Source organism: Hyaena hyaena, unplaced genomic scaffold (assembly GCF_003009895.1).
Source record: "Hyaena hyaena isolate Hyena2069 unplaced genomic scaffold, ASM300989v1 scaffold_28, whole genome shotgun sequence".
In the NCBI taxonomy this organism is placed as follows: domain Eukaryota; kingdom Metazoa; phylum Chordata; class Mammalia; order Carnivora; family Hyaenidae; genus Hyaena; species Hyaena hyaena.
In genome coordinates, this window is record NW_024080660.1 from 1,834,858 (window position 1) to 1,859,805 (window position 24,948).

The 24,948-nt window shown below is 49.9% G+C and overlaps 1 protein-coding gene across 4 annotated transcripts in view; it reads left to right on the plus strand.

The window, feature by feature from the left end:
- The window catches only part of NAV1 (neuron navigator 1), a 257,134-nt gene that overhangs the window by 147,822 nt on the left and 84,364 nt on the right, over positions 1–24,948 (plus strand). For 3 of the 4 annotated variants that reach the window (XM_039227484.1, XM_039227485.1, XM_039227487.1), the window contains 2 exons: positions 6,330–6,432; positions 11,737–12,102. In XM_039227484.1, the coding sequence (XP_039083415.1) occupies positions 6,330–6,432; positions 11,737–12,102 (469 nt within the window). The remainder of the gene's footprint in view (positions 1–6,329; positions 6,433–11,736; positions 12,103–24,948) is intronic. The other variant, XM_039227486.1, reaches the window with a different exon arrangement.

Consider the following 24,948-nt stretch of genomic DNA (forward strand, 5'->3'; position numbering starts at 1 on the left):
CATCCACAACCTGGGTGACTCTGGGCACGACTTTCCGCTCTCCGGGCCTGAGTGACGTGTTGTTTTCCTGCATCTGTAGAATGACAGGGCAGATGGTTCTTCTGAGCCCCGACCTGCCGTAGCCTGAAAATGTTCGTCCTCGTGGGTCCCTTCCATTTCTCCTGTTGCTTCTCACTGAGCCCAGCCACTCACAGCAAAAGGCAGCGGAGAAGTCAGACGCAAACCCAGCCCTCTGCCCTGGGCTAAACTACTAATGTGGTTTCTGAAACATTGGTGGAAGTAATTAAGATTTCGACAGCGAGTTTACTTAATTGTCAGCTAATAATTAAAATTGTACAGCACCTGGGTGAATGTGACTGCTGGGTGATGGATCCCCTGGCATTCCCCCTCCTCCCTGCACCACCTTGAATCAGGGGGTTTGTTACCCAGCGTTGGAGGCCCCCCGTCATTACTCCTTCAGATTTCAGACTGGTGGCCAGAGAGGGCCCCTGAGACCCAGCAGTTCCTATGGCTGACACGGGCTCCAGGGGCGCGGCGGTTCAAGATGTAACTTAGCTAAGGTGCAGGGTGGTTGTCGGGCCTGATGACTCAGGGACAGCGTTTTGTTTCCAGGTTATCCACTGCCTACCTCCAAGTATGAGGGCCTCCCCCAACCAGAGTAAGGGCCCAGAGGGGGATGGAGAGTTCACGTGAGCCGCAGAGGCGGCACCACACACCTGCAAATGAAAGAACCAGGAACCCAGCTCCAGCCCCAGTGGGAGTGTACACCCTTTGCTCACCTACCCCTTTATACTTTCTGATAAATAAGAGCTACCATTTACAGAGCACCGACTGTATGCCGAGCACCGTGCCGAGCATTTTACATGAATTAGTACTTTCACCCTCACAGCAACCCTCCCAGGGAGGCACTCTATTCTCCCCATTTTCTTTTTTTTTTTTTTAATTTTTAAAATGTTTTATTTATTTCTGAGAGAGAGGGAGAGACAGCGTGAACAGGGGAGGGTCCGAGAGAGAGGGAGACAGAATCTGAAGCAGGCTCCAGGCTCTGAGCTAGCTCTAGCGAGATCATGACCTGAGCTGAAGTCGGACACTCAACCAACTAAGCCACCTAGGCGCCCCTATTCTCCCCATTTTAGAGAAGAGGGGAATGGGATGCCTCGTTCAAGGTCAGGCCCGCTGGGAAAGGACAGTGTAGGATCTGAACTCCAGTGTCTGACTCTAGTTTTTTTTTTTTTTTTTTTTTAAATTTTTTAAATGTTTTATTTATTTCTGAGAGAGAGAGAGACGGCGTGAGCAGGGGAGGGTCTCCTCCCAGAATCCGAAGCAGACTTCAGGCTCTGAGCTAGCTGTCAGCACAGAGCCTGACACAGGGCTCGAACCCACAAACCATGAGGTCATAACCTGAGCCGAAGTCAGATGCTTAACCGACTGAGCCACCCAGGCGCCCCTAGGAACTCTCTTCTTGCTACTACACCACCCTGTATGTTCTTGCCCCAGTGTCTCTATTTCTTGGTTCGTTCACAGTCTTGTTCAAGTTCATAGGCTTGCCTTCTGGGGGAAGCTTGTTTTTCTGATTTACCATAACATGCACAGTGCCTCCTCCCGATGCACCATCCCCTCTCCAGATAAATGACCCCTGTGCAACTGTTTTCATCTTTTTCCTTCCTCACCTACAAAGGACAGACAGGTGCACATAAGTCTCTCCACGTGAATGTCTGCGGACTTGCAGACCTGCCCGTGTATGATTCAAATGTGAGGGTTTCTACAAACTGCTGGCTGGACTTAGGTAGGCTGTGTATGTCTGGACGCGTGTGTGTGTATTTCAAGGTGCCGTGTTGCAGTGGAAAGAACAGGAGCTTTGGAGTCAGAGAAACAGGGAACATGCTTAGGGCCGAGCCCACCATGAGGTAAGCATTCAGCAGCTGGCCTTACTTGCATCTGTGTGTGCATGCACCCATGCGTCAGGTTGGTTTGATTGCTGGTGCTCTGGCCCAGAGGCTCAGGACAAACATGGTGCCCTCTGGTCTTGTATAAGAGGCAGCAGTGTGTAGAAACACCACCCTACCCTGCAGTGCCCAGTGCATGCTGGGAGGGTGATGTTGTCTGTGGCTGCTATGAGTTACCATGGTGATGGCTGGGTGGGGGGAGACTCTTGCTCTCTCCTGAGCCAGAGGAGCACACTCATCCTCCCTGGTCGCTCCTTTTGCAGGGAAAGGCTTGGAGCAGCCGCCCAGGACGACGTCATGAGCTCCCCTCATAGACCTCCCTGTCAACCCAGAGCTGCAGGAGCCCCGCCTGGCCTTTGTCCAACCCTGCTTCTTGCACACGCACACGCAGGCACACACGTGCACACTCCATTCTTGCAGCTGGACCCTATTCTGTAGCAGCTAAGAGTGAGCATACCAGACCCTTAGAGTAGGGCTGTGAGAGGTGCTCTGATCAGGGCGTCCAAGGGATGTGAAAGGTATGCTCTACTGGCTGTAGCATGGTCCCCTAGCGGAGTCGGCCTGGAGAATGCCTTTTTCTCATCTGCACAAAAGTGCCACATAGGCTGGGAGTGTCCTGAGTGCATCCCACACAGAGGGACACTAGGGAAGGAGAGGTGCCATCAGGCCCTCCCTCTCTGCATGTCTGTACTCTGTTTTGTCCCCGAGGCGTACCCCATGCTCAGACTAAACATTTGACAAAGACACGGAGGCGACCTCTGAGGCACCATGACTTTTACAGTAAAACAGATCAACCACAAGCATTGCGGTTATCATCACGAAATACGGTGTGTCTCGGATACCTGCACCCCATCTCTGATCCTCATGGGAGATGGGGAGAGAGGTTTGAAGCCTAGTTATGGGATGGGAGTCAGAGGTGGATGGAGTGAAGGTCAAGAGTGAGCAAGGATGGGGGCGCCTGGGTGGCTTAGTCGGTTAAGCGTCCGACTTTCGCTTAGGTCATGATCTCGCGGTTCGTGGGTTCGAGCCCCGCGTCGGGCTCTGTGCTGACTGCCAGCTCAGAGCCTGGAGCCTGTTTCAGTCTGTGACTCCCTCTCTCTCTGACCCTCCCCTGCTCACGCTGTCTCTCTCTCTCTCCCCTACAAATAAATTTAAAAAAAAAAAAAAAAAAAAGAGTGAGCAAGGATGAGGGGTGGGGTGGATTCTTTTGCAAATGCAACATTATTCATATCGTTAGGTTGAATATGTCAAGATTTGCTTTGGGGTCATGGATATAAATGGCAAGTTGCCCCCCAAAGCTAGGCGAAGTTTCTGCAGCCTCTTGAGCTACAGAGGCCTTCTCTCTAAGTGCATGTCAGTCCTTTCATTGTGGGGCTGCTCCTGTACCTCTAGGAGGGTATCCATCACCCACAAATGTGGAGCACAGCCGGACTTCTCAGGAGCCACTGTCATGAGCTGAGCCACTGTCGAGCTGAGCCTTTGAGAAGTAGAGTGGCGTTCCCAAGATGACCACCAGGGGACAGTGCTGGGGCACAGAGGGAGCTTCAGGGTGTAGTCTCCGCAGGACCCATCCAGGCCTAGGAGCTCATGGCAGATCCAGGTCACCCTCCAGCAAATCAGGTTCTAACCCAGACTCCTCCTGTGTATGCCCTAGCCTACACTGTGGGGAGACCTGGTACAAGGTCTATTAACATCTCTCTCTGACCTCCGGCTAGTTGCCCCCTTGCTGGACCCCAGCCTCCCATCTCTCCTGTTACCAAGTTGGATTGAGTCACTTCCAAGGACTCTTGTGGCTCTAATTTTCGGCAAGTCAATGAGACTTTGGGGTATCCCTGCCCTGCTCTACTGATGTAGAAATGAGGTAGGGGGCTAGGGTGGTCTTTGAGGGAAGAGATACAGGGGAAGAAGGCCCTGTGATGGGTGCAATGAAAAGTAGGAAGTAATAAAGGATCTTTCTGTCACTACAAGAGCATTAAGATCTAGATTCACACACCCATACCTCCCATGCCCCAGGGCCTGGAGCCTTAGCAAATACAGAGTGACCCTCCTGAGGCTGGCTACTACGTGGATTAAATATTTTTCCTTTAAAAAAAAAAAAAAGACAACTTCCTAAAGGGACACATATCCATCCATTCTTTTTTTAAATGTACTGCTTCACAATTTTCTTTTGTGGTAGCGTCCATCTATTCTTCTCCATCTAGTCTTCGTTGAGCACCTACTATGTGCCATCACTGTGCTCGATAATAATGATGCAGAGATGCCCTGTGATCTATCACAAGAAATGACAGTGTCTTTCTGGGCTCAACTCTGCTCTGTCCTACATGCTAGGTGTGTGGCCTTGGGCAATTTCTTTCATCTTTTGGAGTCTTAGTTTTCCCATCTATAAAGTGGGTGTGATAGCACAAATCTCCCATAAACGTAAGGATTCAGCTAGATGATACATGCACGGGTTGGCGCGCGCACACACACACACACACACACACACACACACACACGTCTCTGAGTAACTCTTGGTCACCTTCCGCTCTGAGACCGCACACCCCTTGGAGTTATGCATGCCTTTCCCTCATCTCTGCCAAACCCATAGAAAGAATTGCCCTGGCCCAGAGACCCACATCTTGGCACAATGTTCTTGGTCCCCGCACAGGCATTTGGGAACCAAGCTTTAAAAATATACGTATACACTTTCTGGTGCCATCTGTGTTCCGTGCCAAGCCATCAGTTAAAGCCATGGAGCAGCTCACAAGGTGACAGTTGCCAGGATAAATAGGCACTGGCAACCTCAGAAGTGACGACAGCCTGGGGACAGAGCTCAGAGCACAGAGGCCTGCCATTTGTCCCTTCCTGCCGCCGGCATGGAGGCCGGATACATGATGTTGACCGTGAGCGAGCCTACCAGCAGCAGCCTCCTATAGGCTCCCCTAGGGAGAGGAGAGGAGAGGTGCTTGGGTCTGAGTGGGGAGCTGGTTCTCAGAAGAGCTGCCGCCTGGCTTCCTACCCGCCCTCCCCAGCCTCCCCTCGGCTGACAAGACAGAGCAGCCGCCTGCCAGCCAGCCTGAGCTTATTCTTGGGGGAAGAAGTGCCTGTGGAAAGGATTCAGAAATGTCCCCCTTGGCGGCAGCAGGAACCTCCTACCCGTGCTGAGTCTCTGGATCAGGAAGGGACCAAGCGGGCAGTTTGACCAGCAGACTGCGGAGGGTTTGGGGATGGAGGGAAAGGAAAGTAGCCTGAGAATGAGGATTCTTGGATTTTCTCCATTGCCTTGCCATCATTTCTCTGCAGGTCTTTGACTTTTTATAACTACGTTGTCTTTCAGGGAGACATGGGGGGATTTGATTCCATTAAGTGGAATCAAAGTTTATCCAAAGATAAACTATGGGACAGGGACAGGTCCTCTTCATTTTGGTGTCCTCGGGGCCTGTCATGGTACCTGGCACAAAGTATGTGTTTGATGAAGATTTACTGGATGGATTGATAGAAAGGTGGAGAAAGTTCTCTGAGTTCTTTATTTTCACCCTGGAAAGGAGATAGGATAAATTTCTGTTTGTTCTGTGTAGATTCTTCTCATCTGTCCATGTTAATATTCTGCCTGGAAACCAAGGTTGGATAAAATGACCCCTGATCATTTAGGATTCTGAGGGTGGCAACCACACCCATACATCCTCCCCACTCGGGACTGCACCCCTGTCTGGGATCTGAGTTGCGCAGAGCCCAGTCCATGCTCTAGGAAATGACCGATCATGCCCGTCACATCCCTACCAGATGCCTCACTTATAGGGGCTCTTCCTGCGCTATCTCTCCTGGACTCCATAGAGCAACGCCAGGCATTCCCAGTCAGTGCTTGGGGCTCAGAGTGTGATGTGCTGAAGCTGGCTCATCCCAGCTCCCCAGAGCCGGTTGGCATTTCTCCCTAACCCTGCAGTCAATGACATCATGTTGGTAGCTTAAAAGGGCCGTGGGAGGAGTATTTACACCACAGACATTAGCAAACGCTACAAGTCAGGGCATCCCCGCCTCCAAAAGCCAATCGTTAAACATCTGCCGACACGTCACTCGAGATGGAGTTTCTGTCAGACGCTCCATTTGACCTCAGCCATGGGAACCCTGCCTGGGACCTCTGCTGGGAGAAGCAGGGCCTCCCCAAAGTGAAGCCAGCAGAAGCCATTCCTCAGGGGGTCTGGGAGGAGTGCACAACACAGAAGGCCCCATGCCTACAGCCCCTTTCCAGGGTCGAGACGTCAGCTGGTCAAGGGCATGTGTCCAGGGTGACTAGCATGGCGTGGGGAGTGGTGTCCTGGGGACATGATCAGTCTCCACTCCGTGGCACCCTCAGCTCCCAGCAGCAACTTTTCCACTCACCCAACTGCTCTTTTCTCCCGCCAGACCCAGAGTCCCAGAGAAAGAGGACAGTGCAGAATGTCCTGGATCTTCGCCAGAACCTGGAAGAGACCATGTCCAGCCTGCGAGGGTCCCAGGTGACTCACAGGTAAGTCTGAGCTGCAGAAGGGGCCACGCCCTCCGCTACTCTCTCTCTCTCTCTCTTCCCCGCTCTGGAGGGCAGGGTTTCAGAGAGAGCACCAAGGCACCATGCTGAGGGGAGAGGAGGATCGGCCATCTCGGCAAAAGCTCACCCTGGCCTGGTGTCGGCTCGTGCTTTGGAGATTTCATTGCAAGCGAATGAATGTGAAAAAAGCACCAGCGTGGGGGATGGGAAGCGCAAGCCACCGCACAACCCAGGGTGTGATCTCGGACGTCCACTTTCCCTCCTTAGGTGTCAGCCTCTTCCTTTGTCACAAGTGCCGTCCCTTTCCTGTTCCGAAGTGTCTGTTGGAGGATTCTGGGATCACGCTGTCCCGACTTCCAGCATCTTGTCACTCATCTGGCAGGTGCCTTCTTGCCTCTTCAGACAGTGGCTGAGGGAGGCCTGGGTTCCCCGCCTCCGTGTCACCCAGCTCCATGCCATGTGGGCGTGCCCCTCCACCCCACCCTGTAGAGACCTTGCGGCCTCCAGGGGCGCGGGGTGTTCATCCCTCCCATGGCACCTCTTCCTGGAGCGGCATGCTGGCCACAGCCTCTGCCGTGACTCAGAATTTCCCCCACTGGCTGCTGGGGCTGCCCGGATGAGCTCATGCTGTCAGCTCCAAGGGGGATAGAGGGCCAGGCTACGCTCTGGGGGTAGAAAGAAAGGAAGTAGACAGCCAGGATTGGGAAATCATGGGGGGTGTGGAGCAGGAAGGCTGAGAGGGCTTAGGTGACCTCTCCATTTGGACTGGAGATCGGTTCCTCCCCATCTCCTGGGGTTGGGAAAGGAGAGCAAAGTTGGGACAGAAAGACAACAGGACAGGGGCTTTTCTTAGCCCAAGTGTGTGGACAAGTGATAGCCAGGCTAAATTTATGTACCTCCAACGGCAGGGAACTCATTACCTGTCAATCATCTCAGTGCACTGTGGCATTGCCACGACTAGGAAGTGGAACTGAAATCAGGCTGCTGAGGCAGCTTTCACCCTTCGGCTCTAGTTCTTCTTCTCCTTAAGAACACCCCTCTCCCTCCTACTGCTCTGCCTAGCCACATCCCGTCCTCCCTATTGGACATTCAGCTCTTTGTTTCCAGGTCACTGGAATATTTTAAATGCTAAATCAGGGGCGCCTGGGTGGCTTAGTCGTTTAAGCGTCCGACTTTCGCTTAGGTCATGATCTCGCGGTTCGTGGGTTCGAGCCCCGCGTCGGGCTCTGTGCTGACTGCCAGCTCAGAGCCTGGAGCCTGCTTCAGTCTGTGACCCCCTCCCTCTCTGGCCCTCCCCTGCTCACGCTGTCTCTCTCTCTCTCCTAGAAATAAATAAAACATTAAAAAAAAAAAAAAAGCTAAATCAAAGCCCCTACTCTATGGGGTTAGGCCCACAGAACTCAGACTACTGGAAGGGATGTGGTCAAGGACATCTAAGGAAAAGAGTACATGGTGGGGCTCCCAGAGGCCCCCTTATGCTTGTCTCTGGCCTCCAGCCCTCAAAGCCCTGAGCAGGACCAAGTGGGACAGGGTCTGAGCTCAGCTTGGCTCACCAGTTCAGGGACCCAGTGGATAAAATTTTGAACGCCCTCCCTCCCCCATGCAGAGAAGTTGTTAGGACAGCTCTCGGCACCAAATCACATGCCAGCTCCATGCCAAAGAAGGCAGAAAGTGCTTAGTTGCTGAGGGGGTCACACCCCACATGACTCACCCACAGGGGAAGGCTAGAGCAGCAGCTTCAGCATCCTGGTGCCACCGACGTGGGTCAGCCAGCCAGTTAAGCAGGACAGCCTGACCTCTCTTTTTGCTTTCTGTTTGGGGTGGAAGAGAGGGAGGCTGAAAACCTTCTGCATAAAGCTTACTGCTTTGAGCGGGGAGAGCCTCAGCCCTCTGGCTTCTATCTCCCTTTATGGAAAAAAACCAAAAAACAAAAAAAAACCCAAAACCAACCAAGAGCCCTGAAGCTGGTTTTGCTATTTATTGTGGACCCAGAGCCACTTCCTCTCTTAGCCTTTGGTTTATATTATTCCTGTTCCATACTTTGATAGCCAAAACAATGATTCCCTGAGTTTTTATGGCTCTTTTACTTTTGAAAGTGCTCTCCATCCATCAGCCCTGGGAGTAGACAGGATATTTTCATATCCTCTGGGTTTGAGAAGCAGCAGCCGAGGCTGGGGAGTGAGGGGGGTGAGGGGGTCCCTTGCCAGAGTCCCACAGGCTGACCAGGGGGCATTCTGTGTCTAGGAAGCTTAGAATTCATGCCAGGCACAGTGCTGGGCACCAAACCCCAGAACAAACACAGGCTTTATCCTTGATGAGGAGCTTACTGTCCAGTGAGTGCTTCCAGCAAGGTCATTTTCACTCTGGAACTTACAGGCTAATGCTAGATTCAATTCCTTTTTCAGAAATCTTTATTTCGGTCCCGCTTCCCCTATTTCTACTGGCTCGTTTCCCCAGCAAGGAGAGTGTCTGGGTCAGGGGGCTGGGGCTAGAGAGGAAATGAAACTGTCTCTCTGCTCCAGGACTGCTCTTCTCCCAACCCCAGGGAGAGAGAGAGAGAGAGAGAGGCAAGACTGAAGTCAAGAACTGCAATTTTAAGCTGGAATCCTCCCCCACTGACTTAGAAATTTCTGGAGATGTGTTTGGGGGATAGAAAAGAGCAGTGAAAGAGACGAAGAGGCACTTTGAGTGCACAGAGAGCTAAACAGGAGTAGGCCAGGAATAGAACTGAGGCGTCTGGATGCCAAGCACAACCCACACTTCGCACTAATTTTATTACCGTGGCATAGACTGACTATGAAAACTGATTGTCCCAGAGCTCTCCAGCACCCTGTCACCAAGGTCCTCATCATCTCTTTCATTCCCCTCCTCATCTCATTGTCACGGTCAGCTTGTTTTCATTAAACACTTACTGCGTGAATCCCTGTACTGAGTCTTAATGACGAGAGCTTCCTTGCCCTTCAACTCAGCATATTTGGGTTTGCTCCTCATTGATTTGTTCTTGTGCACGTACCAAATACATGCCAGGCCCCATGCAAAGCACTGAAACAGCGGTGAGCAAGGCAGAGTCACACAGGCCCACGGTCTCCTTCAGGGAATTTCCACTCTCTCTGAGGTCCACAGTGATTAGAAACGGAAATAACACAGTGTCTGAAAAAGTGCATATAGAACACAAAGGAGGGCTCGGAGGGGAGAAGTTGGGGGTGGATCAGGTCAGGAAGACCCCCTTGCCCTCCAGAGGGTCAGAAACTGCAGTCACCAATCGCCCTGCCTGGCCAGGGTTCCCCCAGCTTGTCCACAGGACTTCTAGAGGGACCACTAACATGTTCAGGTTCAAGGGTCATTTGGCTCCTCCTGTTCTATTTTTTTTTTTTTTAACTTACATCCAAGTTAGTTTGCATATAGTGCAATAATGCTTTCAGGAGTAGATTCCAATGATGCGTCCCTTGCATATAACACCCAGTGCTCATCTCTACAAGTGTCCTCCGTAATGCCCCTCGCCCACTTAGCCCATCCCGCCACCCACAAGCCCTCCCGCAACCCTCAGTTTGTTCTCTCTATTTAAGACTCTCTTATGTTTTGTCCCTCTCCCTGTTTTTGTATTATTTTTGCTTCCCTTCTCTTACGTTCATCAGTTTTGGATCTTAAATTCCACATATGAGTGAAGTCATATGATACTTGTCTTTCTCTGACTGACTAATTTCGCTTAACATAATACACACTCTAGTTCCATCCACTCTGTTGGAAATGGCAAGATTTCACTCATTTTGATTGCCAAGTACTACTCCACTGTATATATACACCACACCTTCTTTGTCCATTCATCTGTCGATGGACATTCGGGCTCTCTCCATAACTTGGCTCTTGTCAGTAGTGCTGCTATAAACACTGGGGTGCATGTGCCCCTCTGAGACAGCCCACTTGCATCCCTTGGTTAAATACCTAGTAGTGCAATTGCTGGGTCGTAGGGTAGATCTATTTTTTAATTTTTTGGGCTCCTCCTGTTCTACTGATGAAAAAATAAACCATTGTTTCCTCAAGATTGGTAGAGACAATTTGGGAGGATTTTCTTTTTTTCAAGGAACTTCACAAAAGCAAGAATAGAAAACTCAATGCCCCACTCTACCTTAACCCCAAAAGTGGCTAAGAAATTGATGTGCTCATGGTGTGGAGATTCCTATGCTTCGTGCAACTCCTGTCCAGCCACAGATTGCCTTCGCTGCCCAGCTCTCTCGGCCTATAGATCCTATTTCAGTTACTCAGCACTGCCTGGCTTTAGTTGGACCAAGCCAATGAGACCCTACCTATGGTTGATGTGGGCTGGGCTGGGTGGGATCATCAGTGAGTCTCTGAACCCAAATCTAGGCCACCTCTCCAAGCACGTCCCAACCGTCCTTTCTCTGTGCAGCCACCGTGGTCCCTGAGGGAGAAAGGCATCTCCTTCTCCCACCCCCTCAGGTTATCCAGCACAAACCTGGGCATGCTATCCTGGCCTGGCCTAGCAGGGCTTGAGGCGTGGGACCCTCTTGTCCATTTCCACATGTTCTCTCTTCTTTCCAGTTAAGGCTGCTTCTGTGCTCTGGTGAGGTTCTGCTTCTTTCTCCTGACGGCCTAGGCCTTTGGCTGGGCCTAGTCTCCCTGGGAACCAGACACACGTCTCAGGTTCCCAAAACTTTTCCTATACCCTCTGCACCTCACTCCAGACTTGGCCATCTCTGGTTTGGGAATCAACTTGCTCCTAGCTCATTAATAGAAAAGAGGTGATAGACATGCCTTGAACAAATGAATGATCGAGCCGTTTTAAGCTCAAGGTGACCAGATTATCCCACTTCCCCCAAAAGATCTCAGTGGACCCTTCCCATTTTTGAGCAGCTTCCATGTACCAGGCGCTGTGTTAGGCATTTACATAGGTGATGCTTACACCTCTGTGGAGTAGCTGTTGTGCTGTTATCCCCATTTTACAGATGAGGAAATGGAGGCTTAGCAATGTTGATTACTTCACCTTCAGCTCATTTGCAAATACATGGTAGAAAAGGATTAAAACCCAGCTCATATTACAAACTCTGTACCCTTAACAGTCCATTTGGTTGGTTCCCTCACACTTAAAATCTTTTCCTCTGACAGCCTCAGGTAACATACCACAGGGGTGCCGTACCCACCTGGGCAGGTGCAGAGAAGGCGGGAGGGCATGGGCAGGGAAGGGTCACTGCGGTGCAGTCTGCGCGGACCAGGGCACAGAGTGGCCCTGCCGGAATGAAAACCAGTGCCCTTCTGCCCTCTGCCCAGCTCCCTGGAGATGACCTGCTACGACAGTGATGACGCCAACCCTCGCAGCGTGTCCAGCCTCTCCAGCCGCTCGTCCCCTCTGTCCTGGCGCTACGGCCAGTCCAGCCCGCGGCTGCAGGCTGGGGACGCGCCGTCGGTGGGCGGGGGCTGCCGCTCCGAGGGGCCACCCGCCTGGTACATGCACGGCGAGAGGGCCCACTATTCACACACCATGCCCATGCGCAGCCCGAGCAAGCTCAGCCACATCTCCCGCCTGGAGCTGGTCGAGTCTCTGGACTCGGACGAGGTGGACCTCAAGTCCGGCTACATGAGCGACAGCGACCTCATGGGCAAGACCATGACAGAGGATGACGACATCACTACCGGGTAAGGTCTCTTGCACAGCCGGGCAAGGGGGCTGGAGAGGGCAGAGGGGAGACCGGTGGAACGGGATTCCTTGAGGGGAGTGGGACTCACGACAGGCGTTTGTGTAGCTGTGCTGTGACAGGAGACAGCTGGGCAGGGCCTTTGGACACTCATCATCGTGGCTGCCCCTTAAATTTGATGTGGTACATTACAGGCTTTGGTGCGATGGGTGGGGCCTCCATTTGAGGAGCTGATTGGTCAATGAAGAGGCCTCCCTCTCATTGGCCCATGTAGCTGTCGTTCCATAGTATGCCCCGCCCTCCTCCCTGGTTTTGTGTTCCCAAACGGCTGGTAGGAAGGGCCCTGGGAAATGAATGTTGTTAGTGCCAATTCTGCCAGCTCTGTGTGGGCTTTGGCCAACCTCATCTGCTGTCCCATTTGTAAAAAGAGGATGATAGTACTACATCTGCCTACCTCGGAGTCTTGTAGGAAGAGAAAACGAAAGCATGCAGGGGAAAGCACTGCAGAAACAGCAAAGTGGTAGTGGTGGTTCTCCTTCCTTAGCCGGAGTCCCGGTCCCTCTGGCCGGTGCCTTACCCCGTGGCCCTCAGCTTCCACTCCTCTGGTTTCTTCCTCTGCAAACCTTACAATAATGCAACTTCTTAGTTCCTACCCCCTCTGTTAGTTTACTTATTTCCTGTGCTTTGCCCCACAGGGACCCTCATTTTATCTGCCCCCGTTGGCAGGGTTGGGTTTGTGGAGCAACGTGGTTGTAGGTGACAGACTGGGAAGTGAGGGGAGATAATAAGAAGAAAGAAGTGACGGGAAGCGGGGCATAAGCGGTCCTGGCCCAATTGTTCGAAGCCCTGAGACTGAAGAGATGTAGTGGTTCTGGAACCTTCTCCAGGGCATCTTTTAGCTCACTGCTACTTCCATTCTTCCTTCTTGGCTTGCTGGGACTTTCCAATGGACCACACAAGTAGCAACAACACCCCTTCCCCTGCCCCTCTCCGGGACTACCTCTTCCCAATAAAAATCCCAGACTTCAAGAGAATGAGAAGTAACCCCTCCTAGGAAAGGACTGAGAGCTGAGCTCCAGGCCATCCACTGTTCCCCACCCCTGGGGACAAACTTGGAGGGACTAGGCAGGGCCTGTCCAGCTGATGAGGCTGCTCTGGAGCAAAACAACTGACTCACGAATGGGGTTGTTTACCGCCTCTACAGTCCCTGGGGCCAGCAGACCTCACGCTCAGATCCACCAGCCTGGAGCTGGGACCAGAAAAAAGCCATCCAGCTCCTCCTGTGCTCAGAGGGCTTTGCTGGGCAGGAAGGAGAGCAAAGGTGTCGGACAGGCTGCTCTGCACAGCCCCCGTGCCAGGAAGCTGCTTCTTTGAGGAAATGTCCAGTTCTGCCTTCTCAGAGTTCCCAGTTGGATAGGGCAAAGGGAGGCACAAACGCCTGTGGGGCAGAGAGCTCTGAAAGTTCCTCATGTGTTGGAAGGACCAGAGCACCAGCCCTCAGGGAACTGAGGGAAGTGAGAGCCGTCCCCCGGGGTGCACACAAAGGCCACAGCAGGAAATTCCCCAAACATCCGAAGGCACAGGACTCCTGCCTTTGGGGAGCTTCCAGTCTGAGGCAGGCGGCAGGATTTCCTAGCTGTGTGAGCATGGGCGAATTAGTTAACTTCTCCAGGCATTAGTTTGTCCACCTGCTAAATGCAGATACTAGGACCTATCTCAAGATGGTTATAAGGATTAAATAGATAAATATATGTAAAGTACTTGGAATAATTCCTGGTTCATTATAAATGCTCAATAAATGTTAGCTATTTTTTGATGTTATTACTGTCATTGTTAAAATGCCATTGTGAAGGAGCAGAGAGGCTCTTGCACTCTGAGGGTCCCAGACTTACCCGCAGGGAGTGTGCACTCTCACCAGACTACCCCTCAAAATCAGCAGCAGAGGCAGATGTGACAGCTGGCCAATCCTGGGAACATAGATTGGGGGTGGGGGGAGGTTGTGGAGGTGGAAGTATGGAATACTGAGCAGAGGTAGGAGCCAGGAAAAATGCCCTTAATCCACCCTCTAGCACCCCTCCTTTATCCCTTCCCTTTGGACAGTGTGCATGCCCCTGAGTCAGTAAAAAACCCAGACTTCGCTGAGGGTAGAGCATGAATGAGAACTTGCACTTCCTGCACATCCACTGATTGACCACGGGCCTGGGGAAGCCTGAGGTTCATTGGGGAAAGAAAGTGTTGGCATGGCAATATCCATAAAGCGGATCTCCCCGGAAACTGCAATGCTGGTTTCCAAGATAACTTCATGTGTGTGTGTGTTTTTGTTTGTTTGTTTAAAATTTTTTTTAATGTTTTATTTATTTCTGAGAGAGAGAGAGAAAGGCAGCGTGAACAGGGGAGGGTCAGAGAGAGGGAGACACAGAATCTAAAACAGGCTCCAGGCTCTGAGCTAGCTGTCAGCACAGAGCGCGACGTGGGGCTCGAACCCACCAACCGTGAGATCATGACCTGAGCCAAAGTCGGACGCTTAACTGACTGAGCCACCCAGGCATCCCCATGTGTGTTTTTTACGGTCAGTCTGCAATTAGCAAGGACTCTTGTAACACTTTCAGTTTTAGGATTTCTCCGTTTGTTGACTTCCTTGCCCGGACCGTGAACACAGCCAGCCTTAAATGTGCTAAGAAAATCCGAGCTGAGGGGAACCCACCTATAATCCCGGTAATGTTCATGTAAACCATCACCCCTTAATTATGGGTTTTCCTGGTTATGTGTTGTGCTTTCTCACTGGAAACCGGGCATCCTAGATTCCAGCACATCTTGAAGAGAACATGCAAACCTGAGCGGCCCTTGCTCAGCCTCTTGTTTGGCTCTCCTGTCCCCGCTGTGGTTTCCATCCAGGTTTTATAGTTTAGAAAATGCCCTGTTTCTAAGAAGATTGTTTTCCCGATTCGTGAACCAGGTAGGGCTGTTCCCTGTAGGGGTTGCGCACAGTGCTTCTCACCCGCACATCCACCCTTCCTCTGCCCCTGTCACCGCTGCCCCCTGTCATTCACTTTGCTGCCTCCCAGGAGCTCCCAGCGCCAGGCCAAAGGGAGAAGTGAATCCTCTGCTTTCCCCACTGGGCGACATAATCAGCCACAAGCCACCTGAATGAGCCAGGCAAGATGACAGTGATTCTAAGTGCTCTCGCGTATCTGCCGGGGAAGCAGCCACTTGGGGGCCTTTCCAAGCCAGTGTTCAGTCAGCCCTCTCTGCTCCATACAGACACCGGGCCTTTCCTGGGTGGCCAATCTGGGCGGGGGGGTGGTGGCTCAGAGAGGGCAAATTCTTCAAACTGCAGCTCAGCAAACTAGAATGAGGAAGGTGAATATGCAGCTGAAAGAATCCTAGTTTTCAAAATTACGGGTTTTTTTTAAAAAATTATGGTAAAATACATGTTTTTTAATATATGGTTAATATGTCAACCATTTTCAAAAGTACAGCTCAGTGGCATGAAGTACATTTGTGGTGGTGTGTAACAGTCCCCACCATCTGTCTCCAGAACTTTTTTTTCATCTTCCCCTCCCCTCCCTCACCCCTGGCAACCATCACTTAATTTCTCTCTCTGTGAACTTGACTGCTCTAGGTACCTCATGTAGACAGAGTCGTAGAGTATTTGTCTCTCAGTGACTGAACTTTTACCTAGCATAATTTCCTCAGGGTTCATTTATGTGTAATATGTATCAATTTCCTTTTTAAGGCTGAATAATAGCTTACTGTATGAATCTACCACATTTTGTTTATCCATTCAGCTGTTACTGGGTTGTTTCCACTTTTGGCTATTATAAATAATCCTGCTATGAACATTGGTGTACAGATATCAGTTCAAGTCCTTACATTCAGTTCTTTGGGGTATATACCTAGAAATAGAAGTCTTGAATCATATTGTAATTCTATTTTTAGTTTTTTGAAGAACCTCCATACTGTTTTCCACAGTGGCTGTACCATTTTACATTCCCACCAGCAATGCATGAGGGTTCCAATTTTTCCACATCTTTACCAACACTTTTTGTTCGGTTGATTGTTTTTTTTAATAATAGCCATCCTGATGAGTGCGAAGTGGTATCTCGTTGTGGGTTTGATTTGTGTTTCCCTGATGAATAACAATGTTGAAATTTTTTCATGTGTTTATTGGCCATTTGTATATCTTCTTTGGAGAAATGTCTATTCAAGTCCTCTGCCCATTTTTTTTTTTTTTTTTTTAGATTTTGCATTTTTTATTTATTTTTTTTATTTATTTATTTTTTTTTACAAATAGTTTATTGTCAAATTAGTTTCTACATAACACTCAGTGCTCATCCCCAAAGTGCCCTCCTTCATGCCCATCCCCCCCTCCCCCCCACATCCATCAGTCCTCAGTTTTTGTCAGCATTCAAGAGTCTCTCATGGTTTGCCTCTCTCCCTTTCCCCCACCATTTCCGCCCTTCTTCTCCCCCTTGGTCCTCCGTCAAGTTCCTCCTAATCCTCCTATACGTGCAAACATATGGTATCTATCCTTCTCTGCCTGACTTATTTCACTCAGCATAACACCCTCAAGGTCCATCCATGTTGCTACACATGGCCAGATTTCATTGTTTCTCATTGCCATGTAGTATTCCATGGTATAGATAAACCACATCTTCTTGATCCATTCGTCTGTTGATGGACACTTAGGCTCTTTCCATGTTTTAGCTATTGTCCTCTGCCCATTTTTTAATTGAGTTGTTGTTGTTATTATTGCCGTTGAGTGTTAGGAGTTCTTTATATATTCTGGATATTAATCCGTTATGAGGTGCATGATTTGAGAATACTTTTTCCCATTCTGTGGGTTGCCTTTTTATTCTGTTGATCATGTCCTTTGAGCACAAAAGTTTTTCATTTTGATGAAGTCCAATTGATCTACTGTTTCTTTTGTTGCCTGTGCTTTGGGTGTTGTATCCAGGAAGCCACTGCCAAATCTAATGTCATGAACCTTTCCTCTGTGTTTTCTTCTAAGAGTTTTATAGCCAATGGGACTTTTTAAAAATAATGGATTCCAAATCTCATTCCAGACCTACCAAGGCAGATTCTCTGCTACTCAGGAAGCCATATTTCTCTAAAGCTTCTCAGTGACTCTGGCCTAGTCCATCTATCCATAAAGTACAAGAACCTTCTTTATAGCATTCCTGAAAGCCAGTCTTTTAGCTTTGTTTTGCATAGACACAGTGAGCTTATTCTATTTCAAATAGAACAAAATTATAAGACAGTTTCTAACTATTCACCTGAAATCTGGTTCACTTCTGCCTATTGATTCAAATGCTACCATCCAAGAAAAATAGAATAAGTATAAATCTTCATTCAGATATTTCAGCATATTCTTAATAATTGCTCATATAGTCTTTTCTCTTACCCCCAAAAGAAGTTCCCAGCTTATTTCATTACTTTCTTAAATGACCCACTTTTCCCAATGATCCTGGTCACCCTCTCCTGGAAGCTCTCAAGCTGTCAATGATCCTCTTAAAATTTGGCACCTAGACTAATCACTGCCTGACAGTAGTCCTGCCCAGGGTAATATCCAAAGCATGACACCATGGACAACTTCAAGTTGGCTGCTGGCTGTCCTAGATGACAGTTCAAGACATTCTTACCTCTTGAAAAGAGAACAGGAATTTGTTTTTCTAAAAATAGGAAGGTCTGGAATTTAATCTAAGTAAGAAGATAAGTTCAGAGCCACCTGTCCTTCCCGTCCCTGGCACCCGGGGTTGGCGTGGAAGGGGAGGAGAAGATGAGCTCCCGTGCAGAGGTCAATACAGGCACTGGGTATAGGGACCGAGTGTGCGCACAGGGGAAGGAGGCCAGAAGGCCCTCCATTCCTTCCCTGTTGTAACTTGGATTTACTTCTCAGTGTCTCCATTCCCAGCCATGTAAATGGTAGCTGGGGTGGGCTGTGTCTGAGCTGTGCAGCGGGAAGGAGCTGGAACCCCAGGCTTAGCTGGCGGCAGTTCTGCCGTGGGCGCCATTCACGTTGTATAGATTCGTGTCATCAGCGGCCCTGGCAGGACTGCTGTCCAGCGAGCGACCTGTGCCAAAGTCACAGAGCCTTAGACGGAGCCAGCAGGCCCCATCTTGGCAGAGCTCTGTGGCTGTGTGTTAGAAGGACAGCGGGATTTCTTCGCGACTGTCTGCCATGCCCTGCCTCTCCTCAGGTGGTTTCCTGCTCCATGTGTGTGGCTAGATGGTCCGATGCTCTTGTTCCCTCCTTGCCTCCCCTCCCTTCTCCAGCCTGTCCTCTTGAACTGTGCTTGGGGGCTCAGGAACAGATGGGATTCGTTTCCTTCTTGGCTCTGAAGTGTCCTGACGTTGAAAAATGTCAACTAAAATAAACTGTAGGCCCCTGCCTTCCCCCAGGCTGGCTCTTTGCTCCCAGAGGCAGTGAGCCCAAGCCTTAAAGAGACACCTCCCAGCCTTGCTAACCGGGCCTCAGCGTCTGTCTGCACCCACCCTCCTGAGAAGGAGCCTCGTTTGCTGCTCTCCAGTTTGGCTGATGTCTGACTGGTAAACCCCAGGATGGCCAGCCCAACCACCTTCAGTGTGAAGAAGTCTCTTGGAAAGGGCATCAGGTTTGTAGGATTTGTGCATAGAGAAGAGAGCCTTTTTTAAACTTGAACGGGCAGGGGTGGGGGAGAATTTTCTTCTTCTCCCTTTATCTTCTCTGTTTCCTGGTAGTCAGTTCTTTAGGTATCCCACCTAGTGGGCAGCTGGTCCAGGCCTGGCATTTGCCCACGAAACACAAGGATGAGGATAGAGGGCATTAGGGATCCAACATTCAAGCTCAAGAAGGAAACTCCATTTCTGTCCTTGGCTTCAAATCTAAAAAAAGAAAGGACACCCCCTGGGTCAATGGCAAAAGAAGCGATGTGTAGTTGAAGTAGGCAGTAGTTGTTGCCATTTGGGGGATAATAATTACAGTATTGACCCACAGATTCCTCCAGGTAGCCTTGTTGATACTTCTGTGGTGTGGGGTTGGGCGGGGAGGAACATCTGGAAATCTGGAATTCACCATCCAAAGCACTTCTCTAGCTTGCTGCGTGTCACTGAGCAAGTTGCCTAACCTCTCTTAGTCTTAGTTTGTTTATTTGTAAAAGGGTGATCATTTTTGCATTGTGAGGATCAAGTGAAAAAGAACACGTAGGAGTGCTTTGACTATAAAGAGCTGTTGGTTTGTAATATATTATTCTGAGCTCCACTTACTGTCCTGTTCATTTAGCTGATGGCCTCTGGCTTAATTAGGAGCAGTTAAGAGTATCAAAATAAGATTTCTTCAGGTTTGGCAGATGAGTTGACTGAATTTGGGCTTTGACTTCTTTTGCAAAGGATGATCTTGTTTTGCTTTTCAACACCATCTTGATATTCCTTTAGTCCTGTAGTGTGCAGTTAAATCAACAGATCTTTGATGACAGGCTTATCATCATAAGTGTACCACAGAGTGACCGTGTAGTAGTGATTTAGCCTGAAGGCTTGTAGCTCCTGGGTCTGAGTCCTGGCTCTTCTTATTAGCTCTGTGAGTTTGAGTGAATGCTTATTCTCCCTCTGCCTCAGTTTCCTTAACTGAAAAACATGGACAGTAATGTGCCTACATTAAAAAAGAGAAAGAGACAGATAGAGAGAGAGAGAGAGAGCATGAGTGTAGGAGGGGCAGAGAGAGAGAGGGAGACACAGAATCTGAAATAGGGTCCAGGCTCTGAACTGTCAGCACAGAGCCCGACGCAGGACTCAAGTTCAAGAATGGTGAAATTATGACCTGAGCCGAAGTCAGATGCTTAATCGACTGAGCCACCCAGGTGCCCCTGAAAATGATATTTCTCATCCCCACTAGAAGGATGACAAACCAATTGGTTTGCCCAGCAAGGTGGATATGTTCTGACCCAGTTTTTGCTGTTCATGCAATGTTCTCCTGTGGCAAACAGCATCCATCCGTGAATGGGAGATCTGGGCCCCAGGTAGTTGTGCAGTAGAGATAAGCTAGTTGCACACATGGTCGCACGAGTGGACATGGGCCCTTTCCCATCATGACCTGCTACCTGGCTATCTACCTTGCTCAAACATATGTTTATTGTATATGAAGAGTATCTTGGGGTGGAGTCCCCCAGAACCATACCTTGAGACAAGTGCTTTATTGGAGTACAAGTGGTTTATTTGGGAGATGCTTCTAGAAAACACTTGATGGGGAGTGGCGAAACGAGAAGAGAAAGAAAGCCAATGCAGGATATGTTCATGTGCAAGTTACTGCTGTGGGTGACTGGCATTTAGGGATTTCTGGGGTGTTACATGGAACATTCCTCAGAGCTGCCCCACACCGTGGACAAGGAAGCATGGATATTTACCTTTCGGCTGCCAGTTATGATGGGCTGAGGGCAAATCCAAGGGGCATTGCATCCTGGTTTTTCTAGCGTGCCCCATCTAGGCTGAGAGAAATCCCTCAGGGTAAGAGGCACGGGTGCTCTGAGACACAGGCGCAGCAGTGTTCTCTTGGCATCTACAGTGACTGCTGAGTGGGTGGGACACAAACGGCATTGATTATAAAGAGGGAAGTTGGGAGGAAAAGAAAGGAAGGGGGGTGTGGAGCCTGATTCCTGGGTCTGAATGGAAGAAGAGGGTGGCTTCAGAGAGCTTCTGGCTCTTAAAACACCCCTTAATTCTTTTTTTCTTTCCAAGATTTTCTTTAAATTCAAGTTAGTTACCATAGTGTAGTATTGGTTTCAGGAGAAGAATTTAGCGATTCATCCCTTATGTACAACACCCAGAGCTCATCCCAATAAGTACCCTCCTTAATGCCCATCACCCTTTAGCCCCTCCCCCCACCCACCTCCCTTCCAGCAACCCCCAGTTTGTTCTCTATCGTTAAGAGTCTCTTATGGTTTGCCTCCCTCTCTGTTTTCATCTTATTTTTCCTTCCCCTTAATTCTTAAAAGAGCAGGGTTAGCACTCTTCAGTCTGTGTGGGGTTAATCTAGATCACAGTGTCTCTTCAAACCCAACAGGGCTGATGGAAGGCTGGCAGAAGGCAGGTATTCCACAGGGGCAACTGGATGTATGCTAGTTGCCATGGCAACTGATACAGGCTGAGGCGTGGCCCCTCCTTGGATGTGTCCTAGTAACCTACAATTGAGCTGCTGGGGTTTTCACTGAGTTTGATGACATACAATTTGGTCGACAATCAGCATGGATCAGGGCTTGAGGAAGCTGTTGAGATAGCTTTGGCTTTTCCCCACCAGCCTTGACTACCTGCCTGCCTGTCCACTTGTCTCTTCTCTTTAATCATCAGCTCCCTCCCTCCTTTCTCCCACTAACCTTATATCCTGTGATAAGCCAGCTGGGCTCTCAAGTAGTGCTTGGAAATTCCACGCAATCTGATATTGCAGAAAGAGCATAAGTTTGGAAGTATGACAGGCCTGGGTTCAGATCCCAGCTCTGAGGCTTTGGGAAAGCTGTGAACCCCTTCTAGTGGGGATAGTTATATGGGAATAGGATTCCTATAAGAATGTTATAGAATATGTTGCATTAATATACTAGATATGCAGCAGGAGCTCAGTAAATGTGACCTCCCTCCCTTCTCTTGGTTGGCTCCAGGAAGATTAAAGTGATAAAAGTCCTAAAGGCCGTGTGTAGAATGGAACGATTCCACCTAGGTTATGACACCCAGTTTGCCCACTTGTCTGCCAAATCCTCTCCTTCCAAGAAGCCCTCTCTAATTCATCCCATCGCAATACTATTTGACTCCGAATTGTCTTGGAACTTGTGTGCATAATTTATACTGTAGTGTGCTTTTATGATTCTCTAACATTGCATAGCATGTATGGTTTACAAAATACCACATCTCGTTATTTTATTTAATCTTAACACTGAACTAGATATTCTTTCCCTCAATTTGCAAGTGAGGAAATTGGAACTCTGCTTAACTGGCTTGCCAGGATCACATAACTTTAAGAGTGGCAGCACCAGAGCAAACCCCAGGCCCTCTGACTTCCATGTCCTCTCCTTGTTTTTGTATATGCACTGCTTCACCGGGGATACCATGATGCCCCTGCCCTCTGTGTGCAGCCCATGTACCCCCTAAGCCTGGGAGCACTTCAGGGGCAGGGATCGCATGCCTCCCACTGGAGTAGGAGCTTCCCAAGGACAGAGACCTTGCCTACTACTTTTTTCTCAACACCCGGCAGAATATGTTCTCAGGTCATGCTGTTGACTGGCCAGTGAATCATCATTAGAGATCTCCACTTGGAATGCCCCTAAGTGACCTCTCCATCTTCCAGGACAGGGTCTTGCTTTGGGGAGCCACAAAGTAGCCACAGCCAGGAGCTCAGGACCACAAGGCACAAGAAGCAACCCAAGCCTCTGTGAATATAACTTCTTGTTGACTCTGGCTCAAAGGCTGAGCTGTCCCAGGATGTATCCATGAGGGGCCAGCTCTGGCCTCTGGGCTATCAGATGTCTCTGGCCAGGCAGCAAAAGACCATTCATTGCAGCTAAGAAAGGCCAGCAGGCCAGGCAGGCAGACTAACCCCCTGAGCTGTGCATGGGGGTGCCCTAAAGAGTCTGCAGGACTGGATTGTTCTTGCTGGTATGTTGGGGTGATGATAGGACAGGCAGGCAGATATATAAAAGCCTAGATTTTGAAAGGCAGGCAGAAGGAAAGAGTCAGGCCCTGAGAGACCCAAAGCACACAGCTACATAAGAGACAGATTGACATTCACTGAATATGCAAGACAGGGTCGTGGGGAGACAAGGTGGGAGAGGCTGATGTTGGGGCATGTGCCATAGATAAACAGAGCCGGCGCGTTCGTGATGTGCATGCCAAGGAGGGGAATGAGAGACAGACAGACACTGTGTGAGATCCATCCAAACACGTGTATGAGAGGCGGCCGGGTACAAAGAGGCTGTGTGTGCACACTAATTCTAGTGGCAGAGGGTGGGGGGTGCAAGCCTGCCAGTGGGCAAGGGGTAGCAACCAGATGGGCACGGAGCATGTCTGGGAGGTGGAAGGATTCTTCCAGAAAGGAGTGAGTGACCCTGGGGGCCTGACCCAGAGCAGGGGCCTGACCCAGGCCACCCTTCCTGCCCTCTTTGGCCAGCTTGTATTAAAATAGGTCTGTCCTATGCCCTGCCCTTCTTTCTTGTGGGGCGACTGCAGCTTGAAAGACAGGGTCACATCTTCGCTCCTTCCTACCCTCTTTTCCTGACTGCCCACTCCCTTCCAGCTCCTTTCCCAGCCCTCTTCTCCTTGGTCACCTTTCTCAGTGCCTCAGCCATCCTTTACTTCAGTGTCTGGCTTCTGTCTAGCCCCTTTGGGTTTGATGATAAGGGACAGTTCAGAAATGACACCATCTTCATGTACCCAGCCGTGTGGACGGGCTGACGGCCAGGTTCGGGTGGTAGGACTTCTACCAGCAGGGGCTCCCAGGACTGCTGACATTCTGCTGAGTGTTAATAGAAGAGGAGGGACAGAATTTATCACCTGCCTGTCACCATCCCTCTCTGAGCCACAAATCTGTAGAGGGGTGGGGGGCTGGAGGGAAAGCCAGCTGCCCTGTGCCCTTCTGGAGTGAACCTTCCTCAGAGGATCCCTGTTTTCTGGGTTTGGCCAGGGCAAAAAGCTCCTTGTGTGGGGCTCCAGCTAAGAGATCCTGCCGTCCCCATCTCTGAGGAGGCGCCCCTGAAGTCTGGGAGGCAGCAGCTACACGGTCTCATATGTCTCTACCAGTCCCTGTGGTTAGTTTTCTGTTCCCGGGAGACAGGTTGGCAACGTCGCTTAAACATTCCGGAGTCCAACTGACCTGGATTTAATTCTCATGTTTGCCACTCACCCCTTGCATGACCTTGGATAAGTTACTTAGCCTCTTTGTGCTTCATCTCATTTTCTGAAAGGAAGGATGACAATGCCCACTTCATGACATTTATTCAGATATTTAATAAATGTGTGTAGAGTACCTACTGTATACAAGACATGCGGAGATAAAGCAAGAGGACAAAAATAGACATTGTTCTTAAATTCACATATGAAAAAGAGCTGGCAAATAAACACATAAATACCTAGTAGATCAGGTGGCGCTGTGTGCCTTTGGGAAACTAAAGCAGGGTAAGGGGCAGAGAGTGATGGGGCTATTTGAGATCTGGTGGTCAGGGAAGGCTTGACTAGGTACAGAAGAGCATGTGCAAAGGCCCTGAGGCAAGAACAGGCAGGGGTTCAGGAAACTGCCAGGTCAGTGTAAACAAGGAGGAGGGTAGTCAGAAGTGAGACCGGCAGGTAGGCAGGGGCCGAGTAATAAAGGGTCTTCCATGCCAAGGTGAGGACTTCGGCTTTTCTTCTAAGTGAGAGAGGAAGCCACAGGAAGGTTTCAGGGAGAGAAGTGATGAGATGTGACATGTTTGGTAAAGGGCCTGCCTGGCTACAGGGAAACAGCCACAGGGAAATCAGGGAGAAGCTGGAGAGGAAAGTACTACAATATTCTAGGCAAGAGAAGGTGATGGCTTGGACCAGAAAAGGGAAGGTGGACATGGTGAGAAGGGCTTCGAGGATAGAAGGGACGATACATTTACAATGCCTCCTCAATTCATATGACGTTTTTATTTCTCTCCAGATATTAGAGCTCTAGCTCAGGGTAGAAGAACCTGGGGCAGTGGATGCTAAGTTTGTTCTGAAGTCATTGCTTCTGGCCTCAGGGGTCTGAGCTGGAGGACTTACAGACGCGCGCGTGCGCGCGCGCACACACACACACACACACACACACACACACACATCTGCCCAGGGAGGCCAGCTGAGGGTCCGTCGGGTCTTTATTGGGATGATTCCCATC